Raw genomic sequence first — 19,915 nt, forward strand, 5'->3', positions numbered from 1 at the left:
GAGAGAGAGAGAGAGAGAGAGAGAGGGGAGCGGTCTTTCTGTCACTATATAACTAAAGTTTATTGAACACACTTCCAAAATAGGCCCAGAGCAGATGTGTAGGTGCTGGAAAAATGTTCGGGTTCCTCTGTCTGCTTTTCATCCTCTGTGGAGAACCGGGTCTGTGTCTGGAGGAACATGGAGGTTTTACTTTTGATGGAGACATCCGCCGCTTCGCTGTGGCCACCAACACTGTTTACATCGCTACACAGGAGAAACTGTACCAGCTGAGCCACGACCTGGTTCTGGTCCGGAGTCTGACTCTTAGAGGGATCCTGAGGGACGGGACAGACATGGGGGGTGCGCAGTTTAACCGGGTTTCGGACTCGGCTCAGTGGAACTCAACGTTCAGCATCAACGTATTGATGCCATTTGTTGGGAACGAGTCTCTGATCAGCTGCGGTGGGACTGACGGTGGATGTGGTTACTGTGAGGTTCTGGACCTGAAAGACATCTCTAAAAGTCTCCATAGTGAGCAGATCCAGGTGGGACCAGTGGAGCGCAGCGACGCGTCCGTCGCGGTTTTAGTGAATGTGAAGAAGGATCCGATAAAATCCGAGACTTTTATTCTGACTGCGGTTCAGAGTAAAAAAGAAAAACCCGAGAAACCCGAAAAGTGTTTGTCTGACTCACATACTGTGAATCTTCATAACACAGATAACGATGTAAGGAGAGGAGGCATATTTTCTATCTCTGACGAGGGTTACAAGCCGTCCATCAAAGTTAAAGACGTAGATGTGGAGTTTGTGGACGGATTCCAGATCAGTTCAACCATATATCTGCTCTCCAACGTCAGGTCTGGTTCTGGAAACAACAGAGTTCGTCTCATTTGGCTGGAAGGTAAATCCAGTAAGACTCAGACTCTGAAGTCGTTTCGGGGTGCGACTCTTCGTGTCTCTGATGTTGGTGGTGAACACAGCAGACTTGTGGCCTCCTCTGTGATCCCGGGTGGACCCCCGGTGCTGTGGAGCGGAGTGTTCAGTGTGGACGGAACTGGAACCAACACCGAGCTGCTGGTGTTTGACATCAGCCCAGATCTCACAGGAGGAAAAACTGATTCAGATCCAGATCCAGATTTCTGCAGTGGGACCTGTCCGAAATCAGCTGATCCAAAACAGACGGTGGGTCTGTTTATTATAAATAATATGGATCTAAAAAGATCCATTAATACTTGTTAATCTGATCAATGTGTTTCTGTTTTTCAGCCAAAGACACTGAAGCCAAAGACAGTTCTCTTCAGACAGAGCTACATGACCTCTGTGCTGACAGTGAAGCAGAAGACCTGGATGGTTTTCTTCATCGGGACAGCAGATGGACAGCTCATTAAGGTGAATACACAAAGTCACATGTGATTATTACTAAACAAGAAAAATCAGTACTTTAATGACACAGGTGAGTGGCTGCATGATGATGTAATGTTTTTATTATGATAATATTACAACTGAACTGTGCTCTGACTTGATGTTTGACAATCTGACATTTTTTAACTCAGTTCAGCAACATCTCCTTCATGTCAAGCCTCCAAATCAATCAGCCAGTTTAATGTATCTTGATAGAATTTGTTAAATATAAGTGATAAGAGCACCCTGACATGTTGTCTCATACAAGATAATGATATGAAGTTCAATCAGTTTTGATTTAATAATAACAATAACAACAATAATAATAATAATAATACAATAAATGTTAAGTTTGAATATATTTACTGATGACACGTCTCTTCGTACAGACAAACTGGATAAAACTGCTGCTACGTTTGTGCCACATATTCAACAATGTCTTGCATTTAGTTAAAATCATTTCCATGGCAAAAAATAAATATGTTACTTTAAATTGTGCAGATCTCAGACTGATTGTTACAGTTTTTGAGTAAAGCTATTAAGAGGAACTGTTTATGAATAAATTCAGCAGTGTTTCAGTGAACAAGTTCCAACATGGCTACAAAACCTGGTCATTTTACCAGCACAGTTCTTGTTTGCATGACCGACAATTGGTATGAAAGTCTCAATAATAGTCAAGTGGAGGGGGTTCAGCGCTGCATTTGACTCAATAAATCATGAGCTTCTAACTGCTAAACTTAAATGTTATTGTTCTTACCGATGGCCCTGCTTTGGATAGCAAGCTACATTGTTCAAGGAGTTTATAACAGTGGCTCTTGTTCACCCAGCTGGCACATGTAGGCTACTGTGGTGTGCCTCAGGGAAGCTGCTTTGGTCCACTTCTCTGTTCATTTTTTAAAAGTGATTTGAAATGTATTGTAATGTAACTCATTTTTAGTTGTAATTTATGCTGGTTGCCATGTATGCTATGTTAAATGCTACTGAGTTGACTAGTGTGTCAAAATGCCAATTGGAAAGAGACTTTGGTTAGCTAATAGCTCACAATCTGAACCATAAATCATAATTATTTAAGTCAATAAAATTAATTTATGTTTTGAAACCTTACATCATTATTTCATGGTCCCAGCAAGTTAACAGTGTTTCTGTGAAAATGAGGAAAAAGGTAAAATATCCATCCTCTGTCATCTCACAGATGTTATCATTGCATCAGTGTCATTTCATTTGGATTATTCTTCAGTAATGTTTTCTGCAGCTAATAAAACAGACCTGAATAGACTTCAATTAGTCAACAATACTGCTGTTCATACATGTATTATACCAGTATTGATGAAACACTCAATAGACTTTTCTTGGTACTCTCTATTTTAAAGTCACTCTTATTTAATAATTATTATCTGATTTTAATTATTGTTATTATTTAACAAATCCTAACAATAAATCCAATTAATTAAAAACGTCAGAGAATCATCTTAAGAGATATTTAAAAATTATTTTATCTCTATTCAAAGATTGTACATATTTTAAGCAGTTTTAATTAGAATTAGTTATTGTGCTCCACTGGATTCAATTTATTCAAGCTTTTCCTTGACTATTGTTTTGCAACTGTTATGTGAATATTTTGTAATTTGTGAACAGTAGTTATGTTTGTGTGTAATTTGTGGTTTATTGTAAATTAATGGATGTTATTATGTTTGTTTTATATTATTATTATGTCGTCATGAAATGTATATTTAAGGGCAGGAAGATTAGGAATCAGTGTTGCAGAAGCTTAAAGAGTTCAACAAATACAGTTACTTTTTACATCCCAATTATGTACAGAAGGTTGGTGCTGTCAGTACACTACATCAGTGTGGTGTAGTGTTCTGACAGCATGTGGTTCACACCACAACAGCACAGTGACGACTTTTCACCCTTTAAATAAACAGCCTGACTGATTAGAAGACACCTGTTCTGCTCACTACAGGACACACTTTAGTTCAACATGTGGTTATTTTCAATCTTTTCTAGCAGTACTATTATTTTTGTCCAGCTTTCATCAGTTTATTTGTTATTTTATAAACGTCTGTTGAACCACAACTCAAAAGCAAGGTCTAATTGAATGCCAAGTTGTTGTTATTTTTTATTTATTATTAATTCTGTCAGTTTCAAGGTATTTCAGTGACCATGTGTTTCTTTATTTATGTTAAAAATATCTGTATTTTCTTTTATAAGTCTTCATAAATGTAAGAAATATTTTGATCTCTTATAATTGACATAAAATCACTAAGGTCACTGTCTACAAGTATGCAGATAAAAATATATGTAATACAAATTATTTGACATAACCACAAAGAAGCATCAAAACATGTATAGAAATGCAGCAATAAAGTCACCACAAAGTTTTACTGTGACAGGAAACAAAGCTGTTTTTCTCACACACTAAGTACAGTGATCGACTGGGTTGGTTAACCACCCAGTTAGACTTAGAGTTTCATAATGTCAGCTGATGAGTTTTATTCATATTTTGTCTCCTCTTTCTAATTCAGATATACCTAACACCTTACAATAAGTCAAACGATTATTCTTATTCTTATTCTCTTATTATCTTGATCTTTGACATTTGCCTACACAGCAGCTCAGTCAAACAGTAACACAGCTTCTTTCTTGTTGTCAGCTCGCTGTGGACAAGAACTATCACACCACCTGTCCCAGAGTGCTCTACAGAGCCAGTGACAACCGACCAGTGTTTCCCAAAATACATCTGGATCAGGTGGATCACAAACATGTGTATGTGGCTTTAAGAAACCAGGTAAGAACACTGTACATGTGTCATGAGTCTTTGAGACTATGTTAAACACAAATGTTCAGGTTGTCCTTTAATGACATTAAACTGCTGTTTCTACATGTTCATTGTTCCAGATGAAGCGTGTACCTGTGTCAAACTGCAGCACATATAGAAACGTGCACGAGTGTTTGTCTGCACAGGATCCATACTGTGTCTGGTGTCACTCTAAGAACAGGTCAGAGAATCATCAGTAACTACTCACATTTCTGTGTACTATGTAGTAAAGTTGCTGTTGACACCTTTAAACAGCTGTTATCTTGGTTCTAACATGTATTTATTTTCCTATAGTTGCACATTTGAAGATGACTGTAAAGACTCAGAGCGGTTGTCTACTCCTGATGATTTCCAACAGAAAGTAGTTTCTTACAAACTTGTAAAGAACAACATTGGTCAGGTACAGGTTACATACAAGCTTTGAACTAGATCCAGTTGTGTCTTTCAGTTATTCCTCTTTTAAACATCATCATCTTCACCTTTCTCAGCTCTCACTAATCATCCAGACACATCTGACTGTTAAACAAACCGACCAGTTGAACTTTGCCTGTCAGTTCTCTGGAACCTCCTGTAGGAATGGTCCTTCTCCACAGTTCCCACAATGCACCTGCATCCTCACAACTGGTACACTTCCCGCTGAAGGTCTGTAACATTTAATAAATATAACAAGTGAACTACTGTAAATATCTGATAATTAAGGACCTTAAGATTGTGTTGTATATTTAATATTGTACTGAATCAGACCTGATCATTCATTTAACCAGAGTTCATTACATATTGTTACTTATAACATTAAAATTATTATGGCTGAAAACTATACTACAAATACTCACATTCTCTTAACAGGCCTGCCAGTCACAGTTAGGTTTAGACTAGGGAATGTGAGTTTAACAGAACAACTGAAACTCACCAACTGCTCTGAGATCAGAGGATCACCAACTTCTGTCCTGTGAGTACATTAACATTTTTAAGGTGCTGAACCCTTTCTGTTTGTTACATATACACAGAAACTTCTCTTTATATTGTTTCTGGAAAACATCCCACTGTGCTTGTTTCATTGCGTTTATTAATCAAAAAGCATGTATCACTATGTTGTGGTGGTTTAAGTCTGAGTCTCTAGATTTAGTTTTGACACGAACACATGATCATATTTGTTTTTTTCTTCAGGTGTCAGCGTTGTATTAACTCTGGATGTGGCTGGATCAACAACAGTTGTTCTTGGGCAAATCAAGGAGTGGACAATGTAATTATACATGTTTTGATCTAACATAGGTTTTTCCAGTCTTCTTTCAAGTGCTACATTTGAACATCAGTGTTCTTCACTACTGATTTTGAGACAGTTGTAAAACTGAAGTTAGTGACTGACTCATTTTCATTGTAAAAGTTTTGTCTTTCTTAACTCTTCTTCTTATTCTCTTGAAATTTGGGGAAATGCATGTAGTTTAGTTTCAACCTGTTTGGATTCAGCTTATGTTTTTTAAAAAGGGGAAAATAAAACGGAACAGCTACAGCAGCCTCCATCAAAGGTTACAGTCCCATTTACATGTTGTGTCTTGTTACCTAGTGTTGGCAAACTGTTCACCTGCTGCCTCACCACTCTGCTGAAGTTCTCCTGTCTCCTTGTTCCTACAGGACAATGTTTGCCAAACAGTGAGGTCAGGGGTGATTTTCTCTGTGAGTCCAAACCTCAACTCGTACACACACTGTTCCTCTGAAACTCACTTGATTCATAAAGTAATAAATCTGTGAATAGTGATAAAATAATGGTCACTGTGTGTGTTTTCCTGTCAGAGACCAGACATCTCCTCCATCACTCCCAGTGTCGTGTCTTTCTACGGCAGGAACCATGCAGTGTTGTCAGGTCACAACCTCAGGGACGTGACCAGAGTGAGGATTCAGTCAGACATGACCTGTACTCCCAAAGAGTGAGTCTGTTTATGGGCACATTATGAAGATAATATGGTTTAAAGGGAAGTGCCACCAATATTTATAATTGACATGTTTTACAATATTATTCTCTTATGTGTCTTCCTCTGTGCTCTGGTCAGGTCTCCTGTGTGGAACAACACAGGTGTGAATCTGACGTTCCACATCCCCAGTACCGACTCTAAAGGTGTGGTCAAAGTATGTGTGGTCCTCCCTGATGGTAGTTGCCATGGCAACAGTAAGGTCACCTACCAGTCATCACCATCCTGCATCAAAACTGAACCAAGCAGCACCTGGTTCAGGTATGTTTGGATCTGTTGCTATTTTTACATCTGTAAATAGGCACACAGATAATTAATTATACGTTTTAAATAAAAATAGAACAACTGTAATAATGTGAAATCTGATCTCACTGACAGTACAGCTACAGTGTTTACTATTTAGGTCAGGTGACCTAAATAAGACCATCCTGGAGGATGAATCCGGTTCTGGGATCAACTCCTGGACCACCAGGGAGACAAACATACATTACATAAAGAAAATACGAACTGTGGTCTGTAGAATCTCAGAATATTTGTTGGGAAAAAGCTGAGTTTAAGAAGAAAGTTCTTCTTAATGCTTTCTAACTACTAGGAACTGAGGAGAAGTTACAGTGTGAGGGTCATCAGATGAGCAAAGACAGGCCAGTTCCCAGAGGATGTGTATTTCAACCTAACTTCCCTTTTCTATTTGTAGCAACTGAAAAAGCTACTTGTGTTTCTGCAGCTTAATAACTTTAAAGTTAAGGTCTTATCATAGGAATTTAATTGATAATTTGTCTTGTTATGTATTAATTAATACTAAATATTAATATTAATATTAAATTATTATTAATTATTAAGAGCCATTTCAGACAATATAAGTTAATGCCAACGTTTCAGTGGTTTATTGTTGTCTGAGGTCTTAAGTTAATGATTATCAATGAAAAAGGAACATATCACCAAATACTAGAAGAACGTGGATTGTATGTCTGTATGTATTTGATTTCCTCTTGTTTGACCGGCTGCTGCTGTGTGTCCTGTAGTGGGAAGAGGATTATCACACTAATAGGACCCAACTTAGAGTTTGTGGAAGAGGTCTTTCACAGTCACAACCCACAGGAGGTCAGAGTTCCCAGAAACAGCAACAGTCAGGTTGGTCTGTAGACAAACACGGCTTCCTGTTACTTCTCCTACATTTGTCATGTCGTGTTGCATCATATCAGGCAGAATTACTGCATATTGTGAGCTAAAAACACAACAAGCCAAATTATTATATATATTAAAATAGCATCATGTTGTATCATGCATCAATTCAAATACACAAACAGGCAGAAAGAAGCATAATAGTTATGTTCTTTTACATCAGGCCATAAGTTTAAAGATATTCAATATTGTTTTGAGTTCTGTCACATTATTTTTGTTTATTTTGTCTATGCCATGCGTAAATTACTAAAACATAACTTAATGTCTCTTCTATCCACTGCAGAATCTAACCTATGAAACAGCTGCAGCAGAAAACACTCGCTCTGCTTTTATCAGCTCTGTGTTTCTGAAAGTAGCCAATAAAACCTTGGTCTGTTCCACAAGCTTCACCTACTACCCAGATCCTGAGTTCATCACCTTCACGTCCACTAAGACAGACGACAAAGTGCTCGTCACCCTACAAGTAATGCACGTTTTTATTACAATACAATTTATTTTTAGGACATTGATACATAATAAAATCAACATTTGTTTCTATCATTTCAGAAAAAGGAAGATGAACTGGAGATGACAGCAGCAGAGTTGTCAGTGTGGGGCGTTCAGGATGGAAAACAATACCCCTGCATCATGAAGGACAAAGAAACCAATAAGAAGACTGAGTTTTTCAGCTGTCGAAATAAGAACACAGCTGATACTGAATTCAATTATTTAATGGTAAAACTTTCATTCAAAGTGCACCAAGCTGCACAGTGTTAAAGAGAAATACAAAACCAACTGTATTGTAATCATATGCAGGATGATGATAAATCAATGTAGCATTAGTTTCCAGTTTATCATAGCTCAGTACTGCTCAAAATAGTAATTCTAAAAATGTATAGGTTTACATTATCCTGTATTCATACAATCAAGCTCATATTATTCATACCTCTGGCAAATTCTGACTTAAATTCTGACTTTTATTCAACCAACAAGTTTTGTTTGACCGGAAATGACACAGGCTCCTCCCAAAAGATAATAAGACGATGTGCAAGAATTATAATTATTCATCTTTTATGCATGTCTCCATTGGCATTTTTGCCCATTCATCTTTAGCAATGAGCTCCAACCCTTTCAGGTTGGAGGGTCTCCTTGCCATCACCTTAACGGCAAGGAGAGACAGATTCTCAATTAAATTTAAGTCAGGTCATGGTGCTGTTTACTGTGATTAGGTTTCTTGGTCCACCAGCTGAAAAAAAACCCCCCCAAAAACATTAGGTTCCCACCACCATATTCGACAGTGGGGATAGTGTTCCTAGGGTTGAAGGCAAAAAAGATGACTAATTATGATTTCCACTATGATGCCTCTTGTACATCGTCTTACTATCTTTTTTTTTTTGGAGAGGACTGTGTTATTTCCGGTCAACAAACCTTGCTGGTTGAATAAAAGTAACTTTAAGGCAGAAATTTCCAGGAGTATGAATAATTTCTGGCTTGATTGTATCTGTTTTTGACCCACTGCTCTGGTGAGACCTCTTATAGTAAACATCTTAACATTTAACATCCTTCTTGTTTTCCAGATAAAGTACGGTGACAAGACAATAAGACTAAGCCGTCCTTCTTTATTACATCAGGACGCAATGATACTGCGTATACTACTGATACTCTGCGTTATTGTTGGTGAGTACATCCATTAGACTAGACAGGATAAAGAGATTTTAATCAGTGTTCAGTCGGTATTTGTCATATTTGTTCAGTTTGTTCAACACCAGCTGTTTATACAAAGTCTAAAATTGAATCAATCACTTTTCTGCAGATTCTGATATTAATATATTCAATGACACAGTGTTGTGTTATTCAAATATAGGTTTTCTACTACTTTAATAGAAATGCTGACTGAGAGCCTTTTGGTTCACTTTATGGGTGAAATTATATTTGTCTCCTTGGTTTGATTCAGTAACTGTTTGTGTTTCAGTGCTGCTGCTGATCTGTCGATGGCAAAAGAAGCTCAGCGCTCAGATGAAGCTCTGATCATGATGTCAAACCTGCTCAGCTTTTATTGAATCTATCACAGTGGAACATTAAACCACATGTTCATTTTTATTGCTCACTGATTATCCACCTTTTTAAAACTCGCTAGCTGTTCTCAAAATGTTTGCAGCCACTTTGTATTTTCAGTCAGGTGCAGTTATAGATGAGTTTTGTACTAGCCTGTGTAACTGGAAGTGGAAACAGACTCATCAAACTACTGAACTGAAGACACTGACATGTTTATTTACAGCTGTATAAAGTACTTTAGCTCAGGAAAGAAATGAGAGGATAAAATGCATGTATAATAAGCAAAAGTATTTTATTCTAGCATCTGTAAGGAATTCAAATGTGTCCAAGTCTAGTTTTTATGTGTTAAGTATGAGCACATTAAAAGTCAATATATCAGAATGTACTTTACATTAGACTTTATGATAAAGTTTTTTTTTTTTTATCAAGTGTCATATGCACTCCTGTTTTTAACAGCATAGCTATTATGAAAGGGCTGTTAGTACTTATACTTTTATATTTGTATTTAATTATTATTATTCACTATTTATAATAGTATTTCATATTCTTGCATTGTCATATTATGCATTTCAATTCAAATAACCTACTAGATGACTCAAAATCAGGATTTCAGGCATGTTATAGTAGAGAGAGGGTTAGGGTTAGGGTTAGGGTTCTAGTCCAAATCTTAAAGAATATCCACAACAACATGTGTCAACAATTTAAGTTTTACTTGATGCTAGTGCTGCATTTAATACAGTGGACCATGGAAACTTTTTGAAAATTTGGTGGGAATTACACCAGTGATCCTCAATTCCATCTATTACAGAAACACAAAGGCAAACAAGGAGAAGCACAGTTATTAAAACCATTTGATTTACGTAGCGTCAAAACAGAATCATCTCAAAATACTTTACATAACAAAACTGTAGCTACATAAAAGCTGGTGACTCCCGGTGTTCTGCTACACTAAAACAGAAAAATATACATCAATAAGTTTAATATCTTAGCTGTTGGTCTCGCTGTGCGCGTCCCCGAACACTCTGAGAACTTCTCTTTTTGACAGGAGCTCTGCGCTTTTACGCACGACGGTCAGTCAGTGTTTTACATTTATTCAAGTAACCAGTTCAGTCAGAGATCATAACAGAGAGCAACGAGATCTTGTTTTTAAATCAAGTTCGCCCGAAATGAAATTAAAACTGAAACCAACACAATTTATATTTTAATTTTAAATTCAGGTTGCGCTGTTAGAAAGAGCGCTGTCAGTCACCTCCCCCGAGAGAGAGAGAGAGAGAGAGAGAGAGAGAGAGAGAGAGAGAGAGAGAGAGGGGAGCGGTCTTACTGTCACTATATAACTAAAGTTTATTGAACACACTTCCAGAATAAGTCCAGAGCAGATGAGAAGGTGCTGGAAAATGTTCGGGTTCCTCTGTCTGCTTTTCATCCTCTGTGGAGAACCGGGTCTGTGTCTGGAGGAACATGGAGGTTTTACTTTTGATGGAGACATCCGCCGCTTCGCTGTGGCCACCAACACTGTTTACATCGCTACACAGGAGAAACTGTACCAGCTGAGCCACGACCTGGTTCTGGTCCAGAGTCTCAGTCTAAGAGGGATCCTGAGGGACGGGACAGACGGGGGGGGTGCGCAGTTTAACCGGGTTTCGGACTCGGCTCAGTGGAACTCAACGTTCCGCATCAACGTATTGTTGCCATTTGTTGGGAATGAGTCTCTGATCAGCTGCGGTGGGACTGACGGTGGATGTGGTTACTGTGAGGTTCTGGACCTGAAAGACATCTCTAAAAGTCTCCATAGTGAGCAGATCCAGGTGGGACCAGTGGGGCGCAGCGACGCGTCCGTCGCGGTTTTAGTGAATGTGAAGAAGGATCCGACAAAATCCGAGACTTTTATTCTGACTGCGGTTCAGAGTGAAAAAGAAAAACTCGAAAAGTGTGGTTCAGACTCACAGACTGTGAATCTTCATAACACAGATAATGACGAAAGGAAAGGAGGAATATTTTCTCTTCTTGACTTCAATGAAACACCTTCCATCAGAGTTAAAGACGTAGATGTGGAGTTTGTGGACGGATTCCAGATCAGTTCAACCATATATCTGCTCTCCAACGTCAGGTCTGGTTCTGGAAACAACAGAGTTCGTCTCATTTGGCTGGAAGGTAAATCCAGTAAGTCTCAGACTCTGAAGTCGTTTCGGGGTGCGACTCTTCGTGTCTCTGATGTTGGTGGTGAACACAGCAGACTTGTGGCCTCCTCTGTGATCCCGGGTGGACCCCCGGTGCTGTGGAGCGGAGTGTTCAGTGTGGACGGAACTGGAACCAACACCGAGCTGCTGGTGTTTGACATCAGCCCAGATCTCACAGGAGGAAAAACTGATTCAGATCCAGATTTCTGCAGTGGCACCTGTCCGAAATCCCCTGATCCAAAACAGACGGTGGGTCTGTTTATTATAAATAATATGGATCTAAAAAGATCCATTAATACCTGTTAATCTGATCAATGTGTTTCTGTTTTTCAGCCAAAGACACTGAAGCCAAAGACAGTTCTCTTCAGACAGAGCTACATGACCTCTGTGCTGGCAGTGAAGCAGAAGACCTGGATGGTTTTTTTCATCGGGACAGCAGATGGACAGCTCATTAAGGTGAATACACAAAGTCACATGTGATTATTACTTAACAATAAAAAACAGTACTTTAATGACACAGGTGAGTGGCTGCATGTCATTTCATTAACCATGACAGATCATCAAACATGCAGATCATTGCATAAGTGTCATTTCATTTGGATTATAGTTCAGTAATCTTATCTGCAGCCAATAATACAAACCTGAATAGACTTCAATTAGTCCAAAATAGGGCTGCCAGATTAGACGTTCATACATGTATTGTACCAGTATTGATGAAACACTCAATAGACTTTTCTTGCTTTTCTTGGTGCTCTTTATTTAAAAGTCACTCTTATTTAATATTTATTATCTTATTTAATTATTGTTATTATTTAACAATTCCTCACACTAAACCCAATTAATTAAAAACGTCAGAGAGTCCTTTTAAGAGATATATAAAAATGTATTTTATTTCTATTCAATGATTGTACATATTTAAAGCAGTTTAAATTTGTATATCAAACAGCACAGTGACCACTTTTCACCCTTTAAATAAACAGCCTGACTGATTAGAAGACACCTGTTCTGCTCACTACAGGACACACTTCAGTTCAACGTGTGGTTATTTTCAGTCTTTTCTATGAGTCATTTTTGTCCAGGTTTCATCAGTTAGTTTGTTATTTTATAAATGTCAGTTGAACAACAACTCAAAAACAAAGTCTAATTGAATGTCATGAATTGATTAGTAGTCCTTTGTTATTTATTATTAATTCAGTCAGTTTCAAGGTATTTCAGTGACCATTGTGTGTTTCTTAATTAATTTCATTAATAAATGTAAGAAATATTTTCATCTCTTGTAATTGACATAAAATCACTAAGGTCACTGTCTACAAGTATGCAGAGAATATATATGTCTTAAATCTTTATCTTTATACAAATTATTTGACATTATCACTTAATACTGATTGTGATAGTGACTTGATCGCAAAGATATATAAAAAAATATCAGGAAATGCAGCACTAAAGTCACCGCAAAGTTTTACTGTGACAGGAAACAGCTTTGTTTCCTGTCACAGTCTTGTTCTTGATAGACTGAGATGTAGTAGCTGACCAGCCTTGCAATTTCATAATGTTAGGAGATGATTTTTATTCAAATTTTTCTCCTCTTTTCAATTCAGACTAACTAACACCTAATAATAAGTCAAAAGATGATTATTATTAGTATTATTATTATAAGCTTGATCTTTGACATTTGCCTACACAGCAGCTCATTCAAACAGTAACACAGCTTCTTTCTTGTTGTCAGCTCGCTGTGGACAAGAACTATCACACCACCTGTCCCAGAGTGCTCTACAGAGCCAGTGACAACCGACCAGTGTTTCCCAAAATACATCTGGATCAGGTGGATCACAAACATGTGTATGTGGCTTTAAGAAACCAGGTAAGAACACTGTACATGTGTCATGAGTCTTTGAGACTTTGTTAAACACAAATGTTCAGGTTGTCTTTTAATAACATTAAACTGCTGTTTCTACATGTTCATTGTTCCAGATGAAGCGTGTACCTGTGTCAAAGTGCAGCACATATAGAAACGTGCACGAGTGTTTGTCTGCACAGGATCCATACTGTGTCTGGTGTAACTCTAAGAACAGGTCAGAGAATCATCAGTAACTACTCACATTTCTGTGTACTATGTAGTAAAGTTACTGTTGACACCTTTAAACAGCTGTTATCTTGGTTCTAACATGTATTTATTTTCCTATAGTTGCACATTTGAAGACGACTGTAAAGACTCAGAGTGGTTGTCTACTCCTGATGATTTCCAACAGAAAGTAGTTTCTTACAAACTTGTAAAGAACAACACTGGTCAGGTACAGGTTACATACAAGCTTTGAACTAGATCCAGTTGTGTCTTTCAGTTATTCCTCTTTTAAACATCATCATCTTCACCTTTCTCAGCTCTCACTAATCATCCAAACACATCTGACTGTTAAACAAACCGACCAGTTGAACTTTGCCTGTCAGTTCCCTGGAACCTCCTGTAGGAATGGTCCTTCTCCACAGTTCCCACAATGCACCTGCATCCTCACAACTAGTACACTTCCTGCTGAAGGTCTGTAACATTTAATAAATATAACAAGTGAACTACTGTAAATATCTGATAATTAAAGACCTTAAGATTGTGTTGTATATTTAATATTGCACTGAATCAGACCTGATCATTAATTTAACCAGTTTGTTACATATTGTTACTTATAACATTAAAATTATTATGGCTGAAAACTATACTACAAATACTCACATTATCTTAACAGGCCTGCCAGTCACAGTTAGGTTTAGACTAGGGAGGATGAGTTTAACAGAACAACTGAAACTCACCAACTGCTCTGAGATCAGAGGATCACCAACTTCTGTCCTGTGAGTACATTAACATTTTTAAGGTGCTGAACCTCTGTTTGCAACATGTCTCTTTATATTGTGTTTATTAATCAAAAAGCATGTATTACTATGTTAGGGTGGTTTAAGTCTGAGTCTCTAGATTTAGTTTTGACACCAACACGTGATCATATTTGTTTTTTTCTTCAGGTGTCAGCGTTGTATTAACTCTGGATGTGGCTGGATCAACAACGGTTGTTCTTGGGCAAATCAAGGAGTGGACAATGTAATTATGCATGTTTTCATCTAACATAGGTTTTTCCACTCTTCATATATGCTGTAGCCTTTGTGTGTTTTTCCATGTTTGTTTTTAAGTGCTACATTTGAACATCAGTGCTCATCACCACTGATGTGAAACTGAAGTTTGTGAACGACCCCTGTCCTACAAATTCAGATGTTTTTTTATGAAGTTTTTTTATGAAGAACAGAATAGATCAACTCAGCAGCTACGAGAAATAACTGTTAAATGTGTGAATCATGTTAGCTGCTTGAAACAATATTATTGAGAAGTAGCTGATTCATCACATTTAATTGTAGAAGTTGTGTATTTCTTAATTCTTTGTCTTATGCTCTTGAAATTTGGGGAAATTCATGTAGTTTAGCGTCGGTCTGTTTGGATTTAGCTAACCTGACCAGTCCCATTTACATGTTATGTCTTGTTACCTAGTGTTGGCAAACTGTTCACCTGCTGCCTCATAACTCTGCTGAAGTTCTCCTGTCTCCTTGTTCCTACAGGACAGTGTTTGCCAAACAGTGAGGTCAGGAGTGATTTTCTCTGTGAGTCCAAACCTCAACTTGTACACACACTGTTCCTCTGAAACTCACTTGATTCATAAAGTAATAAATCTGTGAATAGTGATAAAATAATGGTCACTGTGTGTGTTTTCCTGTCAGAGACCAGACATCTCCTCCATCACTCCCAGTGTCGTGTCTTTCTACGGCAGGAACCATGCAGTGTTGTCAGGTCACAACCTCAGTGAGGTGACCAGAGTGAGGATTCAGTCAGACATGACCTGTACTCCCAAAGAGTGAGTCCGTTTATAGGCACATTATGAAGATAATATGGTTTAAAGGGAAGTGCCACCAATATTTTGTAATTGACATGTCTTACAATATGATAGTATTGATATTTTATGCTTTTATTTATTTGTTTCCACTAAAATGAGGCTTGCACTGCACAACACATCCTAGCAGACACAACTTCAGTTTAGTGTTGTGGTGTGTAGCATTCCCCTTTAAAGAGTCATTCAGACTTCTCAGCATTCATGTATAAATGTGAAACTAAGACCGACTGTGCTGCTGCTTTAGTGTTTGAGTTGTAACACGATTCAATTTGCTTGATGTGGCTTCATAGGCTGATATTATAGTTGTATTTAAGATTTCAACAGCTAAATGATGTTGTACAGTTGTAAAGAAAATATGAACCTGTTTCTCTGTGTGTGTCTTCCTCTGTGCTCTGGTCAGGTCTCCTGTGTGGAACAACACAGGTGTGAATCTGACGTTCCACATCCCCAGTACCGACTCTAAAGGTGTGGTCAAAGTATGTGTGGTCCTCCCTGATGGTAGTTGCCATGGTCACAGTAAGGTCACCTACCAGTCATCACCATCCTGCATCAAAACTGAACCAAGCAGCACCTGGTTCAGGTATGTTTGGATCTGTTGGTATTTTTACATCTGTAAATAAGAACACAGATAATTAATTACATGTGATCTTTTAAATAAAAATAGAACAACTGTAATAATGTGAAATCTGATCTACAGTGTTTACTATTTAGGTCAGGTGTCCTAAATAAGTCAATCCTGGAGGATGAATCTGGTTCTTTTGCCAACTGAAGAAGCTACTGAGATGAACAGTGAATTGTTTCAAACCAACTATTAGTAACATGACGCTTTGGTGTCTCCATCTCAAACTATTAATATACAGTATGTCAATTAAATTAGGGATGATAAACAAAGTGTTCCTTGAATTTAGTGAACTTCTCTTTAAGCTGTGACATGAAACAGGTTTAGTCCAGTTTAGTGCTGAAAGAAAAGAATCTTTCAGCATGTTTCTTAAAGAACAAATTTAGCGTAGCACACTTTCCATGTGTAGCTTTAAACATGGAGCTTAATAAATAGTTAGAAAGCAGAGTGATTATTAACTAACTTGACCATCACCAGGAAAAAGCAGGGTTTAAGAAGAAATTTCTTCTTAATGCTTTCTAACTACCCAGAGGAGTGTTTTTCAACATAACTTCCCTTTTGCAGTTGTAGCAACTGAAAAAGCTACTTGTGTTTCTGCAGCTTAATAACTTCATAGTTAAGGTCATAGGATTAATTTATCACAGGAATTTAATTGTAGTTTGTCAAAGAACAAATTCAGACGGCGTACTTTCCATGTTGTCATAAATATGTAGCTTAATCAATAATGAGAGAGCAGAGTGATTTTTCTAGTCAACTTGACTAGAAAATATGAACTGTGGTCTGTAGAAGAAACAAAAGGTCTTCAGTACATACTGATTTGATCACTGAATTTAATACACTAATCAGGAACATATAAATAAGACTATTTTTGGATCTACTACTGTTTTATCTCTAACTCTAAGGTTTTGTTGAGACATTTTCTAGGAAACATGGGCCTCATTCACCAGTGCCTTGAATTTTTTTTTTGTTTGTTTGTTTTTTTGACTTAAATTTGTTCTTTAAAAAAAGAAGCCTGATCTCAAAGTGGGAAAAAAGCTTCTCATGGGCAGATCAGGCTTGTCCAGAAATATAAGAGCTGAGCTCGTCAGCTGTCTGATGCCAGGAGTGGGTCAAAATGCTGTGGTGGTGGCTGAGGGGGAAGTGGAACATCACGTTTCGTGTTGATGTCCTGCAATGTGAACTGTGCAAGTTTAGTGTTTAATGTTTTGTAAGATAATGAAAATAATTATTTCAAACTTATGAAAGATAGAAAATAGGATTAAAATTAAAAATGTAAGTTGTACAAAACGTTAGAATCAATGAAAATGCAATAACCGGTTATTTTGGATAAGCATGTCAGCAAAGAAATGAGCGTGTGCACATGTGCAAGTGTGAGGAGAAGTTACAGTGTGAGGGTCATCAGATGAGCAAAGACAGGCCAGTTCCCCAGAAGACGTGTATTTCAACCTAACTGCCCTTTTTTATTTGTAGCAACTGAAAAAGCTACTTGTGTTTTTGTAGCTCAAGAACATTATAGTTAAGGTCTTATCATAGGAATGTAAGAGATAATGTCAATGGATGCACACACAAAGCTGAAATCATCACATAGGCATTTGTTTTGTTTCCATTATGTATTAATAAAGAACCATTTCAGACAATATAAGTTAATGCCAACGTTTCAGTGGTTTATTGTTGTCTGAGGTCTTAATTTAATGATTATCAATGAAAAAGGAACATATCACCAAATACTAGAAGAATGTGAATGTTATGTTTGTATGTATTTGATTTCCTCTTGTTTGACCGGCTGCTGCTGTGTGTCCTGTAGTGGGAAAAGGATTATCACACTAATAGGATCCAACTTAGAGTTTGTGGAAGAGGTCATTCACAGTCACAACCCACAGGAGGTCAGAGTTCCCAGAAACAGCAACAGTCAGGTTGGTCTGTAGACAAACACAGCTTCCTGTTACTTTTTCTACATTTGTCATGTCATGTTGCATCATATCAGGCAGAATTACTGCATATTGCCAGCTTAAGACGGAACAAGCCAAATTATTATATGTTAAAATAGCATCATGTTGTATCATGCATCAATTCAAATACACAAACAGGCACAATGAAGCATAATAGTTGTGTTCTTTTACATCAGGCCATAAGTTTAAACATACTATTTATGTGATATTGTGTTGAGTTTTGTTACATTTAGTTTATTTTGTCTATGCCATGCGTAAATTACTATAATGCAGAATGTCTCTTTTATCCACTGCAGAATCTAACCTATGAAACAGCTGCAGCAGGAAACACTCGCTCTGCTTTTATCAGCTCTGTGTTTCTGAAAGTAGCCAATGAAACCTTGGTCTGTTCCACAAGCTTCACCTACTACCCAGATCCTGAGTTCATCACCTTCATGTCAACTAAGACACGCGACAAAGTGCTCGTCAGCTTACAAGTAATGCATGTTTTTATTACACATGCACTGATTTTTAGGACATTGATACATAAAAGAATCAACATTTGTTTCTATCATGTCAGAAAAAGGAAGATGAACTGGAGATGACAGCAGCAGAGTTGTCAGTGTGGGGAGTTGAGGATGGAAAACAATACCCCTGCATCATGAAGAATAAAGAAACCAATAAGAAGACTGAGTTTTTCAGCTGTCAAATTAAGAAAACAGCTGATATTGAATTTCAGCATTTAATGGTAAAACCTTCATTCAAAGTGCACCAAGCTGCACAGTGTTAAAGAGAAATACAAAACCAACTGTACTGTAATCATATACAGAATAGATATATAGATACAGGTAGCATCAATTTACAGTTGATCATAGCTCAGTACTCCTCAAAGTAGTAATTATAAAAATAGATGTGTTTACATTATCCTGTATACATATGTGTTTTTGACCCACTGCTCTAGTGAGACCTCTTATAGTAAACATCTTAACACTTAACATCATTCTTGTTTTCCAGATAAAGTACGGTGACAACACAATAAGACTAGGTCCTCCGTCTTTATTAATTGAGGTCCTAATCATAGTGCGTACGCTACTGATAATCTGCGTCACTGTTGGTGAGTACATCCATTAGACTAGACAGGATAAAGGGATTTTAATCAGTGTTCAGTCAGTATTTGTCATATTTGTGCAGTTTGTTCAACACCAGCTGTTTATACAAAGTCTGAACTAGAATCAATCACTTTTCTGCAGATTCTGATATTAATATATTCAATGACTCAGTGTTGTGTTATTCAAAGATGGATTTTCTACTACTTTAATAGAAATGCTGACTGAGAGCCTTTTGGTTCATTTAATGGATGTAATTATATTTGTCTCCTTGGTTTGATTCAGTAACTGTTTGTGTTTCAGTGCTGCTGCTGATCTGTCGATGGCAAAAGAAGCTCAGCGCTCAGATGAAGCTCCGATCGTGATGTCCAACCTGCTCAGCTTTTATTGAATCTATCACAGTGGAACATTAAACCACATGTTCATTTTTATTCCTCACTGATAATCCACCTTTTTAAAGCTTGCTTACTGTTCTCAAAATGTTTGCAGCCACTTTGTATTTTCAGTCAGGTGCAGTTGTATGTTGTAGAGATATTCAGTAAAAAAAAAAAAAATGAAGCTCAGTTAAAAAATATAAGTTCAGTAATGTGACTAGACTGAAGACAGTGACATGTTCATTTAAAGCTGTATAAAGTACATTAGCTTAGGAAAAGAAATGAGGGGATGTGTATGTATAATAAGTAAAATGTTTTTATTAGTAAGGCGTAAAATAATTAAAATATGTGTCTAAGCCAAATCTGTTTTTTACTTGTTAAGTATGAGCACATTAAAAGTGAATACAGCAA

General features: G+C 37.3%; 2 protein-coding genes across 2 annotated transcripts; both read left to right on the forward strand.

Moving 5' to 3' along the window:
• Positions 1–98: 98 nt before the first annotated feature.
• On the forward strand, positions 99–19,915 carry LOC113164164 (plexin-C1-like). The gene is made up of 17 exons (XM_026363324.1): positions 99–1,160; positions 1,245–1,367; positions 4,033–4,167; positions 4,278–4,378; positions 4,492–4,597; positions 4,686–4,839; positions 5,044–5,146; positions 5,365–5,440; positions 5,830–5,871; positions 5,989–6,122; positions 6,246–6,425; positions 7,187–7,295; positions 7,630–7,809; positions 7,893–8,060; positions 8,903–9,002; positions 9,298–9,504; positions 19,641–19,915. The coding sequence occupies exons 1-16, from the start codon at positions 114–116 to the stop codon at positions 9,351–9,353; spliced, it is 2,814 nt and encodes a 937-aa protein (XP_026219109.1). The 5' UTR covers positions 99–113; the 3' UTR covers positions 9,354–9,504; positions 19,641–19,915.
• LOC113164165 (plexin-C1-like) lies at positions 10,714–19,656 on the forward strand. The gene is made up of 15 exons (XM_026363325.1): positions 10,714–11,806; positions 11,891–12,013; positions 13,284–13,418; positions 13,529–13,629; positions 13,743–13,848; positions 13,937–14,090; positions 14,293–14,395; positions 14,564–14,639; positions 15,149–15,190; positions 15,308–15,441; positions 15,878–16,057; positions 17,901–18,009; positions 18,342–18,521; positions 18,605–19,138; positions 19,434–19,656. The coding sequence occupies exons 1-14, from the start codon at positions 10,757–10,759 to the stop codon at positions 18,812–18,814; spliced, it is 2,703 nt and encodes a 900-aa protein (XP_026219110.1). The 5' UTR covers positions 10,714–10,756; the 3' UTR covers positions 18,815–19,138; positions 19,434–19,656.

This window comes from Anabas testudineus, chromosome 23, assembly GCF_900324465.2.
Source record: "Anabas testudineus chromosome 23, fAnaTes1.2, whole genome shotgun sequence".
NCBI classification, from domain to species: Eukaryota; Metazoa; Chordata; class Actinopteri; order Anabantiformes; family Anabantidae; genus Anabas; species Anabas testudineus.